Raw genomic sequence first — 21,442 nt, 5'->3', positions numbered from 1 at the left:
GGAGCTCTCAGCAGAGAGCACAGACTGATGGAAGACATAAGAAAGTTTTCATCTTGCTTAAATAATTTTATAAAGCAGCAGCTTAATGCAAGAAAACCTCACATCTTATTTCATGTGGTAAATTCATTCTTTCACCTCAGCCTAAGCTGAAGACAAGGAAAAGAAAGTTGGGTAGAGGAGCAACTAGACTACAGAAGAAATCTGGACTACACTACATTATTGCCTCATGGCTGGAACTGTGGCTGACCAGTGACAGTGTAGGGAACAAGTTCATGTTCTGCAGCAGTTGTGTTCTAACTGCAGCCATACAGAACAAGGCAGCTAACACTGTGGTTGCAGCAAACCCACAAGTAATTCACACAGGCTTTAGTTTGATTGTGCAGTCTCAATTTATTGCATCCTATAGCCTTAAGATTGACAGCTAAAGTGTTACACTTACTAGGCTCAAATTCATAAGTGTAAAGGCTTTAACACTGCCATTTCATTTTAAAATGTGCAAAAACTGATCCAGAGCCTCCTAAAGAATGAACATTTGCTGTAGACAAATGTATTTTGCAAACAATTACTCATTTTCATTATAAACAACTTGAACCATGTGGTCCAGGACTAGGAACAGGAAATTCACTTCTGTGTTTGCTAAACATGTTAGCATGAATTCCTACTGTGTTCAGTCTGATTGCAGATCAATCCACAGCAGGTCACAGAGGAGTTCGTAGTTTCAGCAGGAAAACAAGATTTGCTTTTGACAGTGAGAAGTGCATACAGCTGTCTTTTAAAGGCTGAGGTTCTTGCATGTTATCCATTTCACAGTCCAAGAAAGATCAAAGTTCTGGCTTAGCCTAGACAGTTGATGCTCAGTCCCACAGGATGTTAACACTGCAAGTTGTTGGTTATACTACAGCTGTCTTCATCCACAAGTCAATTTTCTCAGGTACTAGAAACAAATAAATTTAAGTTCCTGTTCCACTCCACTCAAGCCTGTCTTCACCATAGGCCATGTAGTGTCACAGATTTAACTACTCCATGCAGTTTAAATTAAACTGGCCATTTATTCCTGAGAAGATGAATAGAGAGCCTCAATCTCCTTCTGGAAGAATTTAACAAGGTCTCCTCGCTTTGCCTTCATTGTTGGTGTCAAGAGTCCATTTTCTACAGAAAACAACTCTGTGTGGATGTACAGGTCTTTAACCTATTAAAAGAAAACAATTTAGAGCATGACACATCATTAGAAGACAAACAACAGTTCTTCCCAGATTCCTTGGGCAAGAATTCAGACTCAGGAGATGCAGTAACTAAACTCTTTTTTTGGCTAACACAACGAGAAGGTGGAATTCCAGAACAGCCCCTAGAGCCTGTTGTGAACCTCCACTCCATTAGCAACTGCTATGGTTGCCCTTCCCAGCCCCTGGTCTCCTGGTACAGGAACACACAGCCAATGTTTCACTGACTGCTTCAATCAGGTGTCTGGGGCAGCTGCCTCAGGGCCCCTCCTGGAACAGGCAGTAGCAGGAATGAAGACTTCCCAAGCACTCTTGTTAGCAATACAGGTGCTAGTGACAAGCAGGATTTGAAAGTACTCACTTGTTCAAAGGATTTAAGGCCAGCCTCTCTCCCCAGTCTGATCATATCATCTAAAATAGCTTTCTTCACTGCCTAAAAGAAACACAGCAGAAGCAGAGTGGGTAAAGCTGTCATTCTGTAATTGCAGCTCAAAACCATAACCATTTGCACAGTCAGGGACAACTGAGAATGGCAAGAATACATATTTCAACATTCAAGATTTCTCATATTAAGGCCACTACAAAGTCATGTCTATCTCCTCACTGGAAAAGAAGCAGCAATAGCCCTTGAAACAAGAGACACCTATACTCAGTTCCAGTTTTTGCTGTAAGGCTGCTTGCATGACCCATCCAGCATTAAACCAGTTCAAATTAGTGAAAATAGGTGGATAGGACAAAGTCAGCAATGTAGGATTTGACTTAGAATTAAATTCTCTCTCTAACCCACTGAACACAATTCCACTCACAGGGTTTTTGCAGAGCTCTTCAAAGGAACCTTTTACTCCCAGTTTTGCTGCAAATTCTGGAAGCATCTCAGCATCAGGAACCACTATACCTATTAGAAAAGACTGAAAACAAACAAAAAAAATTAAATTAAAATAGGCTGAGACCACGCTAAGGCATATTAAATGTCTTTGTGAGCTTGTTTGTGGGCAATGTTTCTATGAGGAGTCACATGTACATCTCCATGCATTTTCAGTTTCAAAGCAGCTGCTATGAAGATTTCCAAGTCACTGAGAGTTGTGACAGCAGTAATTGAAGTACTGATGCAGTTCGTTATGTGTGCTGAATGATCCAACTTTTGGCTAATTTACAGATTGAAGTCTGGCCTCTGCTGGCATAGGTAACACCTCTGTGGCAAAGGAATGGAGAAACACTTCTGCTGTGTAGAAAGCCTGAGAGAATTGGGGTTGTTCAGCCTGAAGAACAGAAGGCTCCAGGAAGAGTTTTTTGTGGCCTTTCAAAACTAAAAGCTTGCAAAGAAAGATGGGGACACGTTTTTAGCAGGGCTTGTGGCAATAAGACAAGATGTCATGGTTTTAAACGATAAGATAGTAAATTTATATTAAATACAAGGAATTTTTTTAAGTGTGAGGGTGGTGAAACAATGTCAGAGGTTGCCCAGAGAGGTGGCAAATGCCCCATCCCTACAGACATTCAAGTTCAGGCTGAATGGGGTTCTGAACAATCTAGTCTAGTTGAAGATGTCCCTGCTTATTGCAGGGGGGACTATTCTATGTGTCTAAACTGCACAGAAATGACCTGACATACTAATCCCACACAATTATGTAATTAGTCTTTACCCAGCTTGCAATAATGCCAGTTGTCACTTGGCAGGTCTATAGGTCTGACAACATCTTCCTGTAAAGACAGCTCTCTTAGGAACAGATTTTGTTCAAGGACTCGTGTACATGCATACATTTGTGCCCTGATCATCCAGAACTTGTGGAAGAAAATCTTGCAGGATACTCATAATATCACTTACCCTCAGACTTTCCCCATGTACAAAGACCTGGGCTACAGGAGCACTTCTGATATAGACATTTTCTATCTTCTCTGGAGCAATGTATTCTCCTTGTGCAAGTTTAAATATATTCTTCTTCCTATCAATGATCTTCAGCGTTCCATTCTAGAAGTTAAAAGTGGAGGTCATTAGTTCCAAGTCACTGTCTTGCTTATTTAAGAGAAGATAAACAGGCTTTTTTTAGTTGTATGAAAGGCACATCTGGAACTAGTCTAGAAACCATGTGTTGGTTTTTGCTTTCTACAGAGAGAAGGGTTTGTGTAATTTCTCCAGTTAGCTCAGGACATGATTAGACAGCTCCTTTATTCTCCTCTGAAAGAACCCAAGACACCTTGTTATATCACTTCTACAGCAAAGAATAGTCTTAACTATGGGCCTAGCAGATGTTATTTGATATCCTGTAACCTAATTGGTCTTTGCAGCTTCTCCTGGAGTTACCTTGTGAATCTACTGTGTAGAGACTTTTATCCTAGAATTCTGTCTTTAGAGAATACTGTGAAGTAACAGGAATTCCTATGCAAGAGATGGTTTGTGTTAAGCAGCTACTCACTGGCAACCACTTTCCTATGTCTCCAGTGTGGAGCCAGCCATCTTTATCAATTGCTTCTGCTGTCTTCTCAGGGTCTTTCAGATAACCCTTGAACACATTTGGTCCTTTAATGCAGACCTGTAGCAAGTAGAGAACACTGTTATTCATCAAGTCTTCTGTTTCAGTATTTCTTGACATGCACAGGAGATGGTACCTACCTCGCCTTCATTGTTAGAAGAGAAGTAGCTCATTTCTTCCACATCATCTAGTTTTATGATATTACAAGCCAGAGGAGCTCCAACATGGCCTAAGAGAAAAAAAAAATAAAAAAAAAAAACTGCAGTGATAGTAGATACTTACTGGGTTTATTCATGCTTTAACATGAGCCAGTATTATTTAAAGGAGTCTGGCGTCAAATGTTCAAGCAAGTGGTGCAATGCCATTTTCAGACAGTTAATGTAGGACAAATAGCAGGTAAGTCTTGATGCTTAGAGCACTATTGTTGTAATCTACCACACCAGCCACAAACCACTCATACCTCCTCAGGACTTCCTCTCATAGATCCTGGTATTCATTTGCATTTCATCCTCATTATGCTCTGCAGTTACTGTGTTCACAAAGATGGTGACTTGAGTCTGAATTTAGAATATCCAGTACTGCTAAGATTGAAGCTAAATCTTCAAGGTTCTTCAGGAAAATAGTCAAGTATCATGTCTAATATTTTTGAGTAAAACATGTCACTTAGGAGACCAAGCTAGTTTTTTAGACCAAGCTAGTTTCTTAAGGCCATTTTGGAAATCCCTATCCAGTTTGCTCAGTTCTCTCTATTCCTTTCCTATATTCTGGGACAAAGTCTAAACTGACCTATGAAACTTTACACCAGGGTTCCTCATCTGGTTGAGTCAAGAATTTTAGTACCTATTAAACAGATGGGTGACTGTGCTACCAAGCATCAGTTTGAGTACCCATGATTTCATTTTCATTAAACTAAAAGCATTACAGCACCTAGGCTTGAGTGCCCCTTTATGTGGACAGCTCTGGGAGACTTCACAAGTCTCAGCTCCCATACCTGTTGTCCAGTCTCCAGGCATTGAGAAAGTGGATCCAGCTGAGCATTCAGTCTGGCCATAAGCTTCAAAGATCTGTGCAAGAAAGGATGAGTATTCCTTGAACATCAAGTCCTTGGTGTGAAAGGCCTCAGTTTTGACTGTGCCTGTGCTCAAGTTTTCTTAGGAAGGAAGCCAAAACAATCTTTGCCTTTAAGATGTCTTGATCTTATTGGTGTAATCAGATGTTAAAGTTCACCTATCCAGACTTTGCTTCAGTCACCTCATTTTCTGTTCTCAAATGTGCTACACTGGGAGCTCATTGACTGTCAGAATAAGCCACAAAAGTCAGAGGCAGCTGCCTGACTATGAGCACTTCATGTTCCTATTTCTGCTACTCCATTCCTCTTCTCAGAGCCTACAGCGTAGTTTTTTGGTAGTGTAGTTTAAAGTGGGCCCTGCAGAATTTTTTTTCCTGTTACAGTTGACTCAGATTAAGCAGCCTGTAAATGCCCAAGACTGACAGCATTTTCCCCAGGAACAAGCTGAGCTGGACCCCAGCTATATCACTGGTCACTCATTTGTGCATAGTCAAACAGGGCTTACTTTAAAAGAAAATTCAGCTTACCTGACAGCCTAATGCTGCTCTAAGAAATGTTAGGACGGAGGGAGATATAGGGGCTGCACCTGTCACCATGATACGCACTCTTCCACCCATGTTTTCCTACAAGTGAAAAAAAAAGCCATCAGATCCTCCAATATTACTTTGCTTAGCTCCCTTACACTTGGAAAAACTTACCTGAATTTTTTTGAAGACTAGCTTGTCCCAAATGCTGTCATTTCGAATGATGCCCTGTTTTATTTCAGCCATCTTCATAAACACAGCAAAATTTAACAGAAAGTGCTTTACTGGGGTGTTTGCACTGCTCTGGATCTGCAAGGAAAAGTACCAGTGACTCTTGGGTTAAACTCATATCTGTACATCTCATTCTTGCCTTGTTAAGAGGCACCAAATCTTACTTCAATGTTCTAGGGCCTGTCTTCACCACTGCAGTATTTAGGAGGTGACCCAAAAAGCAATACTAATTCATGTTACTGCTGAAACACTACAGCCATAGTTTTTAGAAACAGGGATCCTGTTAGCTGTGCACTTGATTCATTTGCATTACAAAAGTAAACAATTTTTTTGTCTCTAACAGCAGCAAACTTAGCCCGTCATGACTGGATATGTTGTTCTTATACTCCCAGAACTCTTTCCATCTCCTCAGAAAGGATTCTAAAAAATTTTTCTTGCTAAGGGGTAATTAACTTGTGGCAATGTTATGACATATTCAATATTATTTTGTATTTGTAAGCTTGTTTGGATAAATGAACACAAAGAAAACAGCTAAAATTGCTCACGTACCTTGTCATAGACTCTGTTGAGCAGTCTTGGTACAACTGGAAATAGCGTTGGCTTCAAGGCTTTCATGTCATCTGTTAGCAGCTTGATATCTCCTTGGAAGAAGCCTACTTTTGCCCCACAGCTGTATATCACAGTCTAAAAATTGACCAGACTAACCTTAGTCAAGCAGAATTCCTCGCTTCACTAGCCATAATTATTAGTCTATAAAATTCAGCATGATTTCCAGTGCCCAGTTATTACAAAATAAGGAGAGTTATTGTGTGAATAGGTTTTGAGGACATACAGATTGCTAATGTCTTTTACTATAATTTGATTTATAAAAGCTCAGAGATATATAACTGTAAATACCTGCACAACTCTCTCAAACATGTGAGCCAGAGGAAGATAGGAAATGGCAACATCTGAACTTGTACACTCAATTGTGTTCTAGAGGGAAAGGAAGTACAAATAAGTTAGCATTTTCTCTGCCTGCTTGAGTTACTTTTAAGTAGAAAATAAATAAATTTTGGATCAATTTGAGTACTTTGAGACAGACATATCCAATGACTGAAGCAACTCAGGCTCAGGCTTATCCATCACCTCTTCAAGATTTGCAGCTGTCACTCAGCCACGCTAATCAAAACTAGTTTAATGTTTTGGCAAGACTTGAAATACATTGTTTAGTACTCTTGTTATTTAGGACTGACTCATTTTAGAATAACTTCTGTGTAGAAGTTCTTATTCGATTCAAACCATGTTTCTTGCAGTAGCATTGCCTCATTAAAAAAGGGGCACTTAGGAAAGCATCCATTTCTGGGAGTGAATGGTTTACAGAGAATGCTTCCATTAAAGCTGATTTGATGACTGTGGGACATATCCTGGAGAGTAGCTTACCTCTGTGCATCTAAGGAAGGCAGCAGCATTTGAAACAACATTCTGATGTGTCAGCATGGCTCCTTTAGGGTTGCCTGTGGAGAGATTAAGTAAGGTGAGCTGTGGCTCTGGCTGCTTCTGCTGGCAGTTTCCCATGTCGTGTTTGGCTCAGTTTGAACTCTCTCTGTACTCAGCTCATCCCAGCAATTATTCTCATAAGAGATCACAAATATGCCTCATCTTGAGTGCTTTCAGTTATGGATATTACATAAAGGAGATGAATACTGAAACAGCAGAGCAATTGGGAGTAGCTTAGAGAATGCTGAAACAAGAGTTTTGCTTTAGCCTCTTTGGATCAAAATACACAGTTGAACAACCAATTTCTTGAACATTAAGGCTGCATTTTTCATAGGGTATGAAAACATGAGTTTGGCTTTTCTTTCCCCCAGTTCTAAGATGCTTTATTGTATGCACTTGACTTGTAGTGGCAGTATCCCAAGCAAAACTGCAAGAGCAGTTTGACATTGCTCTAATTTACTGGTTTACTTCCATATTCATAGGATTTCTTTACTTTTATTTAGGTTAGCTGCATGGGGAGGCTCTTTCAATGGGTAAATATCACTATAAATTCTTACCAGTGGTTCCACTTGTAAAACACACAACAGAAAGATCTTCAGGCTTAGGAGGCTAGAGAGAAAAAGCCACATAAAGTCAGTGTGAGGAGTATGATGGTTATCTGTAATTACATACAATTCCTAACTGTGGTGAATCAGGCATTCTGGTTCACCAAAAAAAAAAAAAAAAAAAAAAAAAAAAAAAAAATCTGCCAGCCTCCTCTACTAGCAGCACAGTAAGAGGTGTTTCCAGAGACCTCTTTTACAAGTCTATAGCTGTTTCATAGAGATACTTACAACTGGTTCTCTGATGTTGTTTCTTCCCATCTCCTGTGTTAGAGAAAAAACACAGTTTAAGACATGTGCACAGTAGGTGAATAAGTAATTGCATTTCAAATGCAACACCTGTTTTACTACTTTGCCTCTTGATACTCTATCTCATTCAAACAGAAGCCTCTTCCTGAATCCAATACACATAACTCTGAAGAACAGTCTGCTGCAAGTGTGGAAAGGACACATTTGAATGTGTGGAAATTGATCAGAACTACTTAAGGAATTTGGAAGTCCTGAGTGGAGAGGTTTCCTTTAATTTGATGTAGGCCACATCTCTTTACACGTATGCAAGATTAAGCCTACTACTGGGATGTCTAAGCAGCTAGTAATTTGCACTTACAGTTCCAATTAGATTCAACTGCCAGCTTAGAAGCCTGATAAATCCTGTTACAACAAGATCACAAATTAAGCTAAGCAAGTCTTGGCTGTTCACAACACATGGGCACAACTTTAGTTAACTGTTTGAACTCTGCAACTCTGTTTAGCTATAGATCACAAGTTTCAAAATGACTGCTCATTAAGATGTCAGGTACAGGCATGACAACTGGGTAATGCTCACATTAAAGTGTCACTGCTGCCACAGAAGATCAAGATGTTTAGCTGGCAAAGTATTACAGAAGCCTTTAGCCACCTACCTCAACCTCCTGCAGTGACAGAATTTCAATTCCCACTTTAGCTCCTCTGTCCTTGAGCTCTTTATCAAAGAGATCCATGAGAACAACAATCTTCAGACATGGGGTCTTTTTGTCCTCACAGTTCTTAAGCAAGACCTCTGCCTTTGCAGGTGTGTCACAGATCACCACACTTATGTCAGCTACAGAAAATAAATTATCAGAAGTCTGTTTAGAAGACATGAGGCCAGTGACAGCTCAGCAGCACATACTTTTAGAATATAACCTTGGTTTGGTGCCATTTGCATTTGTTCATATGGATTCAGTGGCTAGCTTACTGTTCTGAGAAGGTTTCTCCTACCATACTCAACTGATTGGGCAAACCTGATATTCTGGCAATATAAAGTGAGGCCAAATGCTGAGGAGCTGAAGAGAAATATCTTCACTCATAGTCAAGATGGGCAGTGAAATTTTTGGTATTGCCATGATATTGTTTCTGTTCAGCCATCTTCCTTAAATCAAAATAAATTAAGACCCAATTGAAAGAGGTAGCTAAAATTCATGAGTTAATACTTCAGCTTCCCTGTAGATGCAGTTACAAAAGCTTTTTCCTTCAAGTCAACAGAAGAATTAGATTTGCCTGAGCCTGCCAGTTCCCTGTTAGACTGGTAAGTTACAGCTGTGTAATCCCAAGTCAACACCTGTTTCCAAGATTCACCACCATAACTGTTGAAGTGGTTTTACTTGGCAAATCCCGTTTTTGGATGGATCCCAGAGCACTGTAACAACAGTGATTTATTCCCCCCATATCTCTCCTAAGACTGGGGGAAGGAAGTCTGAAGATTTATTTAACTCCTTGCCAGTTTATTCCATGATGGCCTGCCAGATGTTGTTTCTGTAGAACATGCAATAACCAGATAGATGAAACAGATTTAGATATATCTTTACCCTTTCCTCCTCCACTCTTTTCATGCTACAACTTTAAATCAGACAGATATACACATCTAGTCTTAATTTACATGCAAGTCTGTCTGCATTGTCTGATTGTTTGGCAGTGTGGGAGTTCAAGATTGCAAAATCTCAAATAGCAAATAGTTCAGCACTCTGATTGCAGAATGATCCACAGGATCTAGCAGATCCTTCAGTGGTCTTGCAATCAAGACACTAGGAAATATAGGAAGCCCACTGGATTCTTGCAGGCATTGAACCATGTGCCATGCAAAGCAGCTTTGCTAAGAAACTAAGTGTCTATAAGAGCAGTGAGGTTAAAGTTACTCTGATTTTTGCAAATTCCCTTGAACTTAGCCCTCCCAAAACTAAGTTTCCTAGAAAAAATCCTTACAAAAGAGTGAAAGTCAATATTTACCTTTGTTAACAATATATACAATGGCCTCTGGTCCCAGAGTGTCATAGAGTGGAACAGCAACCATTGAGTAGGTGTAGCAGGCATACTCTGAAATGATCCACTGAAAATAAAAAACAGCACAACTAAGGAAAACTAGGAATTCTCAAGACAGGATTGCCTACAGACCATACAGCTTGACAAGCCCACACACATGGCAGTGAGGGGCTATGGAAGGAGCACCCCCATGAGAATAAGAGTTGTGAGAGGTCACTGTATTACATGCTTGGAATGGTATGTGCTCAGCCAGTAAAAAGGGAATTGGGAAGGAAAAAGTTGTGATTGTTCCTGATGTGGCATGAAGCTATTTAAATACAGACTATCCTCTCACCATAAGGTGTCAGAATAGTGTAGGAAAGAATACACAATTTGTTGCTTACCTCTGGCCTATTCTGAGCAAAAATGCCAATAAACTGATTTGGTGATGGTTGGCATCCTTTTTGCAGAAGCCCTGATCCCAGGTATTTAGTTCTGTCTGAAACCTGCAAGATAGTTATTGCCCCACTTTAGTGTTGCAAGGCAGTATCCAAAATTAAGTAATTTGTCATTTACAATACTCACCTGTTTATATGTCAGCCACTGATAAGGTTGCTTGGGCTTCCTATAGCCTAGACAGTCACCATTTCCTAATGAAAGAGTTCAGAAAAGCAATTTCAAAGCTCAGTACTGAAGTCGCATAACACTACAATAGAAACACTTGAAATAGGAAAAGTTTTCTGTCAGGCATTCCGGTAACTGCATGGAGAGCAGGTCAGTGTCCATAGTTAAGCATTTGCCCAAACCAAGGTTGTAAGACTGCTAGCTTTATCCTTACAAGCAGTACTTCTAAGATCTGGTGGTGTTTGTTCTATATGCACAACCCATGTGAGGTTGAAATACCTTGCAAACCATCACACATTTCCAGGCATAGGACTCGTGAAGTGATGTGCAGAAATTCGTATCTATTAAAAAACAGGCAGTAATTTCACAGGAAAACTCATATCATAAGACAAAGGAGAGGTGTTTCCCCCCCAGTTCCTCTGATGCTTTGTATCTGCTAGCTCTTTACTGAACTCTACCATCTTCAGCTTCCAGTATTTGTTTCTGCTTAGTCTCCCAAATAAGACTAGCACCAAATTGGGACAGGGAGAATTATGGTCACTTATCTCTCCACCCCACAGAAGGTTAGAAGAGCTTTTGCTAGCTTGCATTATTACCACAGTCAAGACATAAGGAAAAGGATCTTGCAAAAAGTTTTTTTACTTGTGATAGACAAGTACTAACTACCAGATGCAAAGCTTACCAGAAATACTCACTCCTCTCTGGAAAACTTCATACAGGGTTTTAGCATCTTCAAAGTAATAAGAAAGCAGGTTATTATCTGTCAAGAGTGCAGCTCTTCTGGCTCCTCCCTAGGAACAGAGCATGGTTATGAAACAGTGCAGACCAGATGAAATATCATTTGTTTCTTAGCCATTCTTTCATCAATCCCATTTAAAGCATTTCAATAGCATTGCATTGTTAGGGAAGTCTTTTCCCTTCCTGATTTTGATCTACTCAGTCACATGCAGAGGAATTTTCTGGATGGCCCACCTTAATATTGAGTTACAGGTTATTGTAAGGCCATGACTGAGTATTACATGAAGTCTAGCACCAGTTTCAAAGCTGATGCAGTGCATTGAAAATACAAGAAAAAGTCAGTGACAGCCAAAGCCATTTGTAACCCTGGTTGGTGGGATTCCTTTTCTCATCTTAGTGTCTTAAGACTTCCTGTCTCCCCACCATGCTCTTGAGCTGTACACCTGGGAAAGAAGCATGTGCACATCAGACAGGAGAGTTTCCACTGACACCCAGAGTCAGAAAGGATCAGTATTCAGATTTAGCTCCAAAACAGACCATACCCACAAGCAGAGAAAGCATTACCTCAATTCCTATTGACTGCTTGTTCAAGTCAACAGGAGGTAAAAGGGGATTTGGCCTGCTTATCACCCACAGGAAGATGACAGCTCCAAATGCAATGAGACTGATCAATGCTGGTGTTGGGAGCGGTGAAAACAGCACTTGAAGTATCCAGATCATTGTACTGGATCAGTGGAGCCAGAGTTGGACCTGAAACAAATAGGAGGTTTAGTAGACTTTAGTTAGAAGCTTTAATTACCTAGGAGCCATGGTTACTTAAGTAGCTTGTTAAACAATACTGCAAATCATTTCAGCAGTTTGCCCCCGGAGATTCCTGGTACAATAGTGAAGCACACTTATGCAATGTTTTAAGCTTCTTAAGAGATCTTAAGTCACCTGTCCCCATAAATCTTAATCTATGCTGCATACACCTCCACAGAAAGCTGAAGCCTGATGAAGTCAGACAAGGAACAGATTCTTTCCATCCTTAATTAAAAAAATCTGCCTGAAGAAAACCAGTATATAGTTTCCCAAATCTACCTCCCCAAGCATAACTAAAAAATGCCTATGGTTCAATGATGTGAATTGTGGAAGTAATAAAATTCCTCAGTATTGTAAATCTTCAATAGGAAATGGTTTTGCTGAAATAGGAATGGTATTGATAAATTACGTGTTTGATACACCTACATATATGTCTGCAGGACAAACAGTATATTCATTGTCAGCTGCTTTTACTGGTTGTGCCAGACAAATATTTCAGAGAGTGACAGTGTGGTCAGCCAAAAAAACAGCACAAATCAAAACTGAGAAAGTTATTCTCCACTAGGAAGTAGTGACCTGGAAGTTAATTTGTGCAATGGAATTCTAACTGGGACATACAGAAACAACTCTGCTGCTTGCATTCCCCAGAGTATCTTCTGTCACGGACAGGGAAGCAAAATCTGAGAATGCAGACTTTCTAGTGAGACATAGAGACCTGAGTTTTCTTCCTTAGAAACAAGCACTTTTATCTCCAAAATGTTCTGATGTGTTTTAAGATTGAATTGCCAAGAGGAAGGACTGCTTTCTGTCTGAATCAGCTCAGATTTCAGCAACTTGTATTTGCTAGTGTCTAAATACCTATGCAGGACACACTACCTCACACTTTGCAAGATGATTAACAACACTCTTTCAAACTCCTTCATACAGAATCAAAGGAACCCCATTAGTAGATAATATGTCAGCTATCAACTAAATGCCTGTACAAGAAGAATACCAGGAGTCCTGATGCAATGAGTTCCCGTTACCCTTTAACTATAATTCTAATGAAGTTGGTTTTTTACAAACTAATAGTAAGTTCAGATAGGAGTCAGAATTCTGAAGTCAGAATTTGGATCTCTGAGCCCGGACTGATCATTTAGATTGCCTCTATCTGTTTTACAGTTTTGTAGTTTCCAGTGGCAGTGTTAATCAGCAATCCTGGTGTGTTCTCTAGTAAAAAGGCATGCTTTGCCTGCTCAGCATCTGGATTAGAAAGGGTACCTCAGAGGCTTTTCAGCTAGTCCAAGCTGCCAGATGCACATCACCTACATCTGAGAAATACCAACTCCCTAGTCCTCTTTTCTACTCTAAAGCTTAGTTACCACGTGCCCTTCAAACTCCTGACCTTGGCTTCATGTACTAGAGTCCAAAAAGATTGTGCTACAGCCAGGAAGGCAGGAACTGCCCTTGGGGCCCTCTACTGATGGGAAATTCCAGTCACTGGACATATTGATCCTATGGGAGCACAAATCTGTTTGTAACACAGCATATTACCCATCTCCCTTTGGGCCTTTATCACTTGAACCTGGGTTAAAATAAAAAACAACAAAAAAAAACCCCCTCAAAAACCAGCAGAACCTAAATCCTAAACCTAAATGATCAAGTTTACACTCAGGACAAAACTGCTTAGCAGTTCAGGTTTAGCACTGCTTGGTTTGGAAAACTGAAGATTATTAATAAAATGAATTTGGTAATCAGCTGCTCTTGACACTATACATATCTGGACCATTAATGGAGCAGTTAGCAAGCAGCTTTCTGCAGAGATTAAACTGCATATGGTCTGTGGTTTCTATTTCCTCTTTCATTAACATGAGCAAGACACTTTTTTGTAGCATGAGCATTGAGGCAGCTAGATAGAGGCATTTCCATTCTCCATCATGAAAGGTGGAATATACAAACTTTATTTCTTTAGCTTGGAGCCCAATACTAAATCCAAGTGACAGAGCAAATCACATTGGCACCATTTATATGTTGGAAGCTTTCTAGATTGACGCATCTATTCTCACATCTTTTTAGAGGGGTGCCAGAATATTCATGTTAAAACACCCATTAATATGGATTATTAGCAATCAATCTGCACACTTTTCCAGTCTTTTCCCATGCCCAGATGGCCAAAAGGAGTTTTCACTCAGTGCATTTCACATTACTCTTTCCTGCTCATAAAATTTTTCAATCAGCAGTTAGAGAATAGAACTACATGCAGGTAACCAGAGAGACCACAGGTCTGTACAGCTGCACCAGTTTTATTGGCTGAAGTGTGCACTCATCTGCTTATTTTAATAGCACTTTTAAGATGATTTCTCAGAAAGCATGAACGATTGGTTGTTTTTAGAGTATCATGCTAGAGGTAAGAAACAAAACGATCTTATTTATGGCACCAAGTCCTCTTCTTTAACTTATTTTTATGGCTCACCATTAACACTGTCCAACTAGGTCAGACACATCAGAGCAGTTGTCACAAATAGCTGCTGTCTGTTACACGGATTATTTGGCAGAAAAGACTGAAGACACTTGTCTGACCTTTTTGTGATAAGGATCAGAGAACCCAGTAACCCCAAATGCTCCATGCAGCAGTAAACAAGTCACTGAAAATTTTTCTATCAGAGTATTTTCCTGTTCGCACTGGCTCACATGCAAAGTAGTTGTACGAGGACATCTAGGAGGAGTGAACATCAAGCCCTGAAGAATATGATTTTTTTTCCTTGGAGCAAAGAACTCAAAGTCCAGAGAGAACACGTAATCAAGAAATGATCATTTAACACAGCAAAACTTTTGCCTTCAGGTTCTGAATAGATTTCACAAGTCTCTTGCATATAAAGAAAGAAAAAAGAAAGAAAAGAAGGTCAGGCAGTAGTCTAATCCCATTGTAGCCCACCCAGCATACCTATAGGTAGTCAAGGATGATTTTCAGTTATATTTGAATGAATTTTTAATTTAAAGCAAGACCTATTGACAAGTTTCTCTAAAGTCTGGGAAGTATTATATGCTCATTAACTTCTAGGGTTTGGTGGGTGTTTTCAGTAACTTTTAGTGTTCATTAGCCCACTTACAGCCTGACTGAGACTACATATGCAGGACTCCTTTAAATATAGAGAGGTTAGTGTTGCATTAAAAAAAGAACAGATGCACAAAACCACAGATCTAGGTAATAAGAAATAAAATGTTTTTCATATCTGAAAAACTATTTTCAACTCCCTTATTTATTAATAGAATAGTGACAGTGTTTCCTTTTACCTTCTAACAGTGTTTCCATAAATGGGTTTTGGTCTCCTCCATCAAAGCACATAGGGTGTGTTATTCAAGCTGGGCCAAGAGATTGTCAGCAAATTTGTCCCAGAATTAGGACAGTTGTTTCCTATGCCTAGAGCTTTTACTGTAACAATTTGTAAATCCAAGTAGCTGTTAATTTATCACCTCTGGTGTCATTCAAATGCCACTTAATCCTGCTGCCATCAAAGAGAAAGGCCAGAGGGAGGACAGGAATCTGTACTCGATAGACCTTCCTGTCTATGGCAAGAGAGCAGCTGCAGCCTAAATCTGTGCTATGGAACAGCTACAACCAGACTTCAACCCACAAATCCAAGAGCCCTGTGCATACATAATACCTGATCTATATCAATTTAGTGAAAACTCAGAGCAGAACAAGAAAAAAAACCCAGCATTTTGGACAGACACCCACTTCCACTGCAAGGTAAGTCTCAGGACCTGTTGCCTTTCTAAACATCAGAGGGGTCAGAGGTGAAGTGTCTGAAACCCCTGAGGGCTCAGCTCCCAGGGATACAAAATGCACAGGATGTCTCAAACCACCGGTTGAACTTCTTGTGCAATAAGATGCTGGACAGTTGAAAGTGTACTTAGGTTGTCTGCCCTGATCAATGGTCAGGGATAAGATGCACTAAGCTCCAGAGTCAAAGGCTTAATTTTTATCAGAAGAGATTACAGTGATACCATTTACAACCTTGAGTTCAGGAGTACACATTCTCATTTCTACTGTACCTCTCCCTTTACTGTACCTCTCCCTTTACCTCTCCCTTCATTACCTAGAAAAAATTAAAGTTATTCTCTATGCTGTCCATGTGAGATTCTCTCCACTGGAAAGTGGTTGATCTTTGTACTTTTGCGTACATAAATATGAAGAAAAATCAGTGTCATCTCCATTGCAAGAGTTCATTATAGTCAACAAAGCAGCCTCTGCTACTTGCACAATTTTGGAAGAAACTGTCTGCACTGCCTAGGAGAATGTCTTCTGCAGTTACATACTTTGCATCAAATTTGCTTAAGCTTTTGGCATGATTATAACAACTTTTTTTCTCAGCATTAGTAAGGTAACAATGGCGGTTTACAAGCAGGAAAAGTGGAGTACAGCCACCTACACTGATTAGTTACTTAACCATCACTAACTCACTCTTTCCATCTGCTTACTCAGTGCAGCTCTTGCCTGGTGTCGTCCTGCAGTAAGAACTTTGCCAGTTCTTACTCCTTGGAAACTTTGTTTTACATATTCCTCCTTGATGCAGCTAAAGTCTTGTGCTCCACAGGGTTTAGGAACATCTAACTTTGAGCATCCAGAGAGAAGAAGCACAAAAGCTCAGCAGTGATTTCTGAGCAGAGCCACGCAAAAAACAAAGCAAAATGCTCGGTGACCTGCATTAAAGCCAGGATATGCTTCAGCAAGGCTTTGCTTTTAGAGTACCTCTTCAGAGAGTCAGAGCCAAACAGTTCAAGCACCTTTTGATCTTAGCTGAGAAACTCTCTGCAAGAGGGTGGGAAAGGACAAGGCCTCAGTAACTTTCAGGAAGCAGAGTGATGTGGTTTCTGAGCCTTGCTGATGAAAGCAATTGAATTCAAGCTTTCAGTATGTTTAAATAGAAAGGTCTTTTTTTTTTTTTTTTTTTTAATAAGGAATTTTACTGTCCTGGATATTACTGTCTCTCCATCAGGATGGCAACAACATCATGACACTACTTAGTACTAAAAATTATTTTCTCAGATAAATTGAAAATCCAAGCTTTCATATAGTCTTTATATCAGATTTTCTCCTTGAAACTATCTACTCAGAAACATGCACAACTGGCCCTTTTAAGTTTTTAAGAATTTAAAATACAGTCAATATAGCAGGTTCTGTTACTGTTTATCCTATTGGATAATACAGGTTCACTTTTTGCAAAAATGCAAGAAGTGCATTTGTGTATCAAAACTATATTAATAGGAAGTTGTCTCTAGCGATAGGGCATGGTATTAAGAGCAAGGACTAGAGCTTGACTTGAAAATTCACATAGAACTCCTAAGAAAATTAGAATATTATCACTAGGCACCTTAGCCAAACAGAGAGAAGGTAGCACTTAAAGTTTCTGGATATTAATGTCCATTACTTCATATTATCACAGCACTTTAATTATGAAGAGCAAAGAACAAACACGTATCTGAACTTATCTCAGCCCAAGGTCCACATTTAACTGATAGCACACTACCAGAGATTTCCTAGGAGGCTCCTGAAAAACTCATTATCTTGAACCCTGCATCTAATCACTGCACTTGCACATTGGATTTAGTAAAGCCCATGTGAGTAACAACAAGCAAACTCATGAGCAATAAAACAAATACAGTAAAACTTCATTACTTACACAGAAAATATGCCAGAGCATGTATTGAGATGAGAATTAGTGAGTAAAGGCACCTCCCATTTTGAATATAGGACAGGAATCAACCTCTTCTCCTTAAGTAAAAGGGAGTCTTAGTAGTACAGTACAAAACCAACACCACTTAGGTAACACTCATGCCAAAAACTACAGCCAGTTTTGTGTCCCCAATTTAAATAAATCAGCAAGCAGAAAAGCACATTGGGAGGGGAGCTTTACAGGGGAGGAACTTGCATGGGGGAACTGGAGTGATTAAAAAAAATAACCAACAAAAACAAACAAAAACCAAAACCAAACCAAACAAACAAAAAAAAAAAAACCACACAAAAAAAAAAAAACCAACAAAAAACCCCCCCCAACAATCCACCCACACAAGAGGAAGTCATTCAGATTTTCTTTTGTTAATGAAAACAGCTTAAAGTAGATCTAAATGAAAAGTAAACCAAAAGATTTTGAAATTATATTTATAGTTTATTCTTGCTAAGCTCTTTGCTATTATCTTTTCTCTGTATAAAGCTGTATTCTCAACAATAGAAATGTTCTCTCTATAGCTGCATATAGGTTAAGAGAGCTTTGTAGCCCGTAACACCAACAAAATGTTTTGACTACAGCATCTCTCATATACTGCTGCAATGGACTTGCTGGTGGGCTGGATTTCTGCTGATGGTTTTGTTTTATTTGGTTTTGGTGTTAGGTTTCTTATTGCTGTTGTTGAGTTTTTTCCCATTTTTTTTTCCCCAAAAGCTACCTAGTTCCTTCTGTTCTGTTATAAACATAACACATAGGTGCAATTATTTGTGCCAGGTAACAGTGAATCATGTTTCAGGCTTCAGTTTTGTTTTCTGCTATGAAAGAGATTTTTATTTATATGCTTTCTGTTTCATTTATTTGTTTAAAAGTTTATAGCTATTGCAGCTTCCCTTTTTCCCTTCAATGCGTGTCTAATATAACTGGAATTTTGCAGTAGGTTTGGAGGGATGTGAAGACAGTAACTTCACCTATCTCTATTTTTAATTGCCTTAACTTCAGATTTTAGAATTGTTTCTCTATTTAGGAGTTTCCCCATCTGACAGTTTTCCTATGCTGCATAATTTCAGAATAATCTGCTTAGCTAGACAAACTACAAAGCTAAGATGGAATAAATTATTGCATTCAAAATACAACCTGTACTGGACCTTGGCTTGCTATAACACGTAGCCCCTACTAATTGCAATTCTATTTTTATTGCTGCTATAATCTTTACACTATTCAGGTAGAGCTAATTTACATGTAGTTGTGGCATTATTTAGCCCTGTGGGTATCTTTTAGGGAAACTGAGGGTTGATTCACTGATTTTCCTATAAGCTGAGCATAAAAAAGAAATAGCTTTTTCTTCATGGAACTCTTCTGCCTTTGGCTTTTCCTTCCCAGACTTCTTCCTGTGGCATTTCAGAGAAGCTATGGGCTCCAGCTGTAATAGTGCCTGTCAGGGGGCATTTGTGCTCCTAGAAAGGAGACAAGGGCAGGCTCCCAGCCCAGCCAGGTCCATTATCACCCACTCTTTGTGCCTCCCTTAGCACTTCCCACCTTCAGATATCTGGCCTCGGGCTGTTATTTTTCCAGGAGCAGGAGAAGAACAGTGAGTTTGTGCTGGCATTGCTCAGCTGTTGGATAGCAGTGCTGTGTGCCTCAGGTGAATTCACTTTGCTGTGCTGCAGGGTGGGAGAACAAAGTGCCCACAGCACGGTCCTGCCTGGCCTGCCCAGAGCCAGCCCAGAATGTGATGTGGAGCTCCACGAGCTGGCAAGGATACACTCTGTTGCCTGGGCTCAGTGGGTGTCACAGCTCCAACATAAATTGGGTTAAAGGATGCACACAGGAAAGCTTCTCCTTAATGATCATTTCTGTTCAATGCTCATAAATTAGAATACAGATGACACTCTTCCCCTGTTACACATAACAAGTGACATGCAAATATTGAGGCTTTTAATTTTTCATAAATGATTTGAATAAACTCCAGATTTTTGAAAGGCGCAGATCTTTTTTTGCTAGTAATGTTCTGTCAAAAAACAAAGCAGAGTTATGAATCTCAGCCTTTGCTTCTCTTTGTGCATGTATATAAAATTTACACCTGCACCCATCATACCCATTAGTGACTTAAGATGAGCAGTAGGTAGCTTATGCATATGGGGAGTTCAGGTTGTTTCCTTTCTGTTTTCACTCTCAAAAAAGTTTTGCATAGAGGATGAATCAGATGAGCTTTTGTAACAAACCTTATAGTCATAGCACAACGTGAGCTTTTGTTATCCACAGATGCCAAAATAACCTTTCTACACATAGCAAATAGCAGAGGATGTAAATAAGTGAAAGGAAAGCATTGGCTTCATGTACCATTTTCTGTGTTGTCCCTTCAAAACTTGGATTTAAATTTTGTGAGTCTGTGGGAGGTGTGAGCTGACTTTATTTGAATGATTTTAAAATTCCAGTTTGTTTTCTTAATGCTATAAACATAATAGTTCTTTATTACTCTGTTCCGCTTTCCAAGGGCCATGTCTGGCTTTGTAAAGCAGAATAACTGCACTGGAACAAGTGAGTTCCTCAGGAAAGGAGGTATGGGTAGGAGATGGGCTTAGGACTTGGAAGAGCAGAATGCTTTTTTCCAGTTCTCTTGCTTGCAACTTGATTTCAGGTTGATCTTTGTTTCCACCACCCTCTCTGTACACAAGCAAGAGCTTGGAGAAGGCTCCATCTCTACATCTAGGCTAAGCAGTTGTACAATGGCAATGGCAGCAGTCTGGTGTGCCATACCCTATGATATGGGCTTTTAAACCATTACAAAAGGCATTATAGCCAGCTTCTATGTTCCTAGTTAGGGGTTAAGCTAGATTCTGTTGTATTAAATGTTGCCAATAATCTTGTGCATATAAATGACCTAGCATATTGCAACCTATTAGTGCTTGTTATGCTGTGAAAACAAATATTCTTATATTTTTGGAACCTGTTCCAAACATTAGTCTGAGTGGGAGCCTGGCACTGCTGCTTTGTGCACTATATCTTTAAATAGGCATAACTAACAAATTGATAAGAAAGTGGCTTCAGCCTGGACTGTAAATGAGTTTCTACTTCCAGCCAGTCTATAGCAACAGGGAGTGTTCAGGTGGCTGCTCTCATTCAAGCTGTGATTTCCCTGTATGCCACCTCTGAGCCCAGACTTGCCTCTTTAATAACATACAGCTGTTGCCTTTAACAGCACACAGGGTGATAAGAAGGGTGCATTAGATCCAGGTATTGCAGCAAATTGAGGTTATTATCCCACTTGCAGTACTTCTCTGCAGGAGCAGGAAGCCCAGTACTTGGGAAACACGGGCTCTGACTAGGAGGGATTTTCTTACCTTCTTTCAAGTGCTGGAGGAGGATGGAGGGGGTGGTAGAGCTTGCTTCCTTTGCTGCTTTACAACTCCCAAGAGGTGTTCTAGGGTTGGTTCTTCCCCAGCTCCAGTGGTGCTTCCCCAGCTCCCGTGGCAGAACTAAGCCCCGAGTCATCAGAGTGTGGCTTTAATAAACAGGTGACACTGCACCCAGGTAACCTTTGAACCTGCCTTGCAACAGGTTCAAAGGTAAAAAAAAAAAAAATTATTCCTGATCAAATATAAAGAGCAATTTTGGCTGGTTAGAAATGTTAAACATACAAGTCTTGCACAACAGTGTTAGAAGAGAGCAGCTCATTGTGAAAACTAACCCCAGCCCTGTGAAAGGTGCAGCCCTGGGTT

General features: G+C 39.8%; 1 protein-coding gene across 1 annotated transcript; it reads right to left on the bottom strand.

Annotated features, from left to right (window-relative positions):
- Positions 1-365: 365 nt before the first annotated feature.
- Positions 366-21,219, bottom strand: ACSL5 (acyl-CoA synthetase long chain family member 5). Its single transcript, XM_012574604.5, has 21 exons — positions 21,065-21,219; positions 11,779-11,964; positions 11,159-11,267; positions 10,438-10,502; positions 10,257-10,358; positions 9,841-9,940; positions 8,499-8,677; positions 7,828-7,860; positions 7,552-7,603; positions 6,938-7,011; positions 6,413-6,490; positions 6,065-6,199; positions 5,459-5,593; positions 5,288-5,383; positions 4,683-4,755; positions 3,832-3,920; positions 3,635-3,751; positions 3,046-3,189; positions 2,027-2,128; positions 1,582-1,653; positions 366-1,189 (listed from the first exon to the last, which is right to left on the bottom strand). Exons 2-21 carry the CDS (start codon positions 11,932-11,934, stop codon positions 1,049-1,051), a joined length of 2,052 nt encoding a protein of 683 aa, XP_012430058.4. The 5' UTR covers positions 11,935-11,964; positions 21,065-21,219; the 3' UTR covers positions 366-1,048.
- Positions 21,220-21,442: the final 223 nt, after the last annotated feature.

The sequence above is a fragment of the Taeniopygia guttata genome, chromosome 6 (assembly GCF_048771995.1).
Source record: "Taeniopygia guttata chromosome 6, bTaeGut7.mat, whole genome shotgun sequence".
Classification (NCBI taxonomy): domain Eukaryota; kingdom Metazoa; phylum Chordata; class Aves; order Passeriformes; family Estrildidae; genus Taeniopygia; species Taeniopygia guttata.
The sequence above is the reverse complement of the archived record's forward strand: the minus strand, read 5'-3'. Positions and strand labels throughout refer to the sequence as shown.

What these genes read in the sequence shown, in the direction of transcription:
- ACSL5 (XM_012574604.5), bottom strand. Translation starts at nt 11,934, where the DNA reads ATGATCTGGATACTTCAAGTGCTGTTTTCACCGCTCCCAACACCAGCA. An exon ending in ACAACATCAGAGAACCAGTT is followed by an intron (nt 7,604 to 7,827) that starts GTAAGTATCTCT and finishes TTTTCTCTCTAG; the next exon opens with CCTCCTAAGCCTGAAGATCT. An exon ending in TGTTTGAGAGAGTTGTGCAG is followed by an intron (nt 6,200 to 6,412) that starts GTATTTACAGTT and finishes GTCAATTTTTAG; the next exon opens with ACTGTGATATACAGCTGTGG.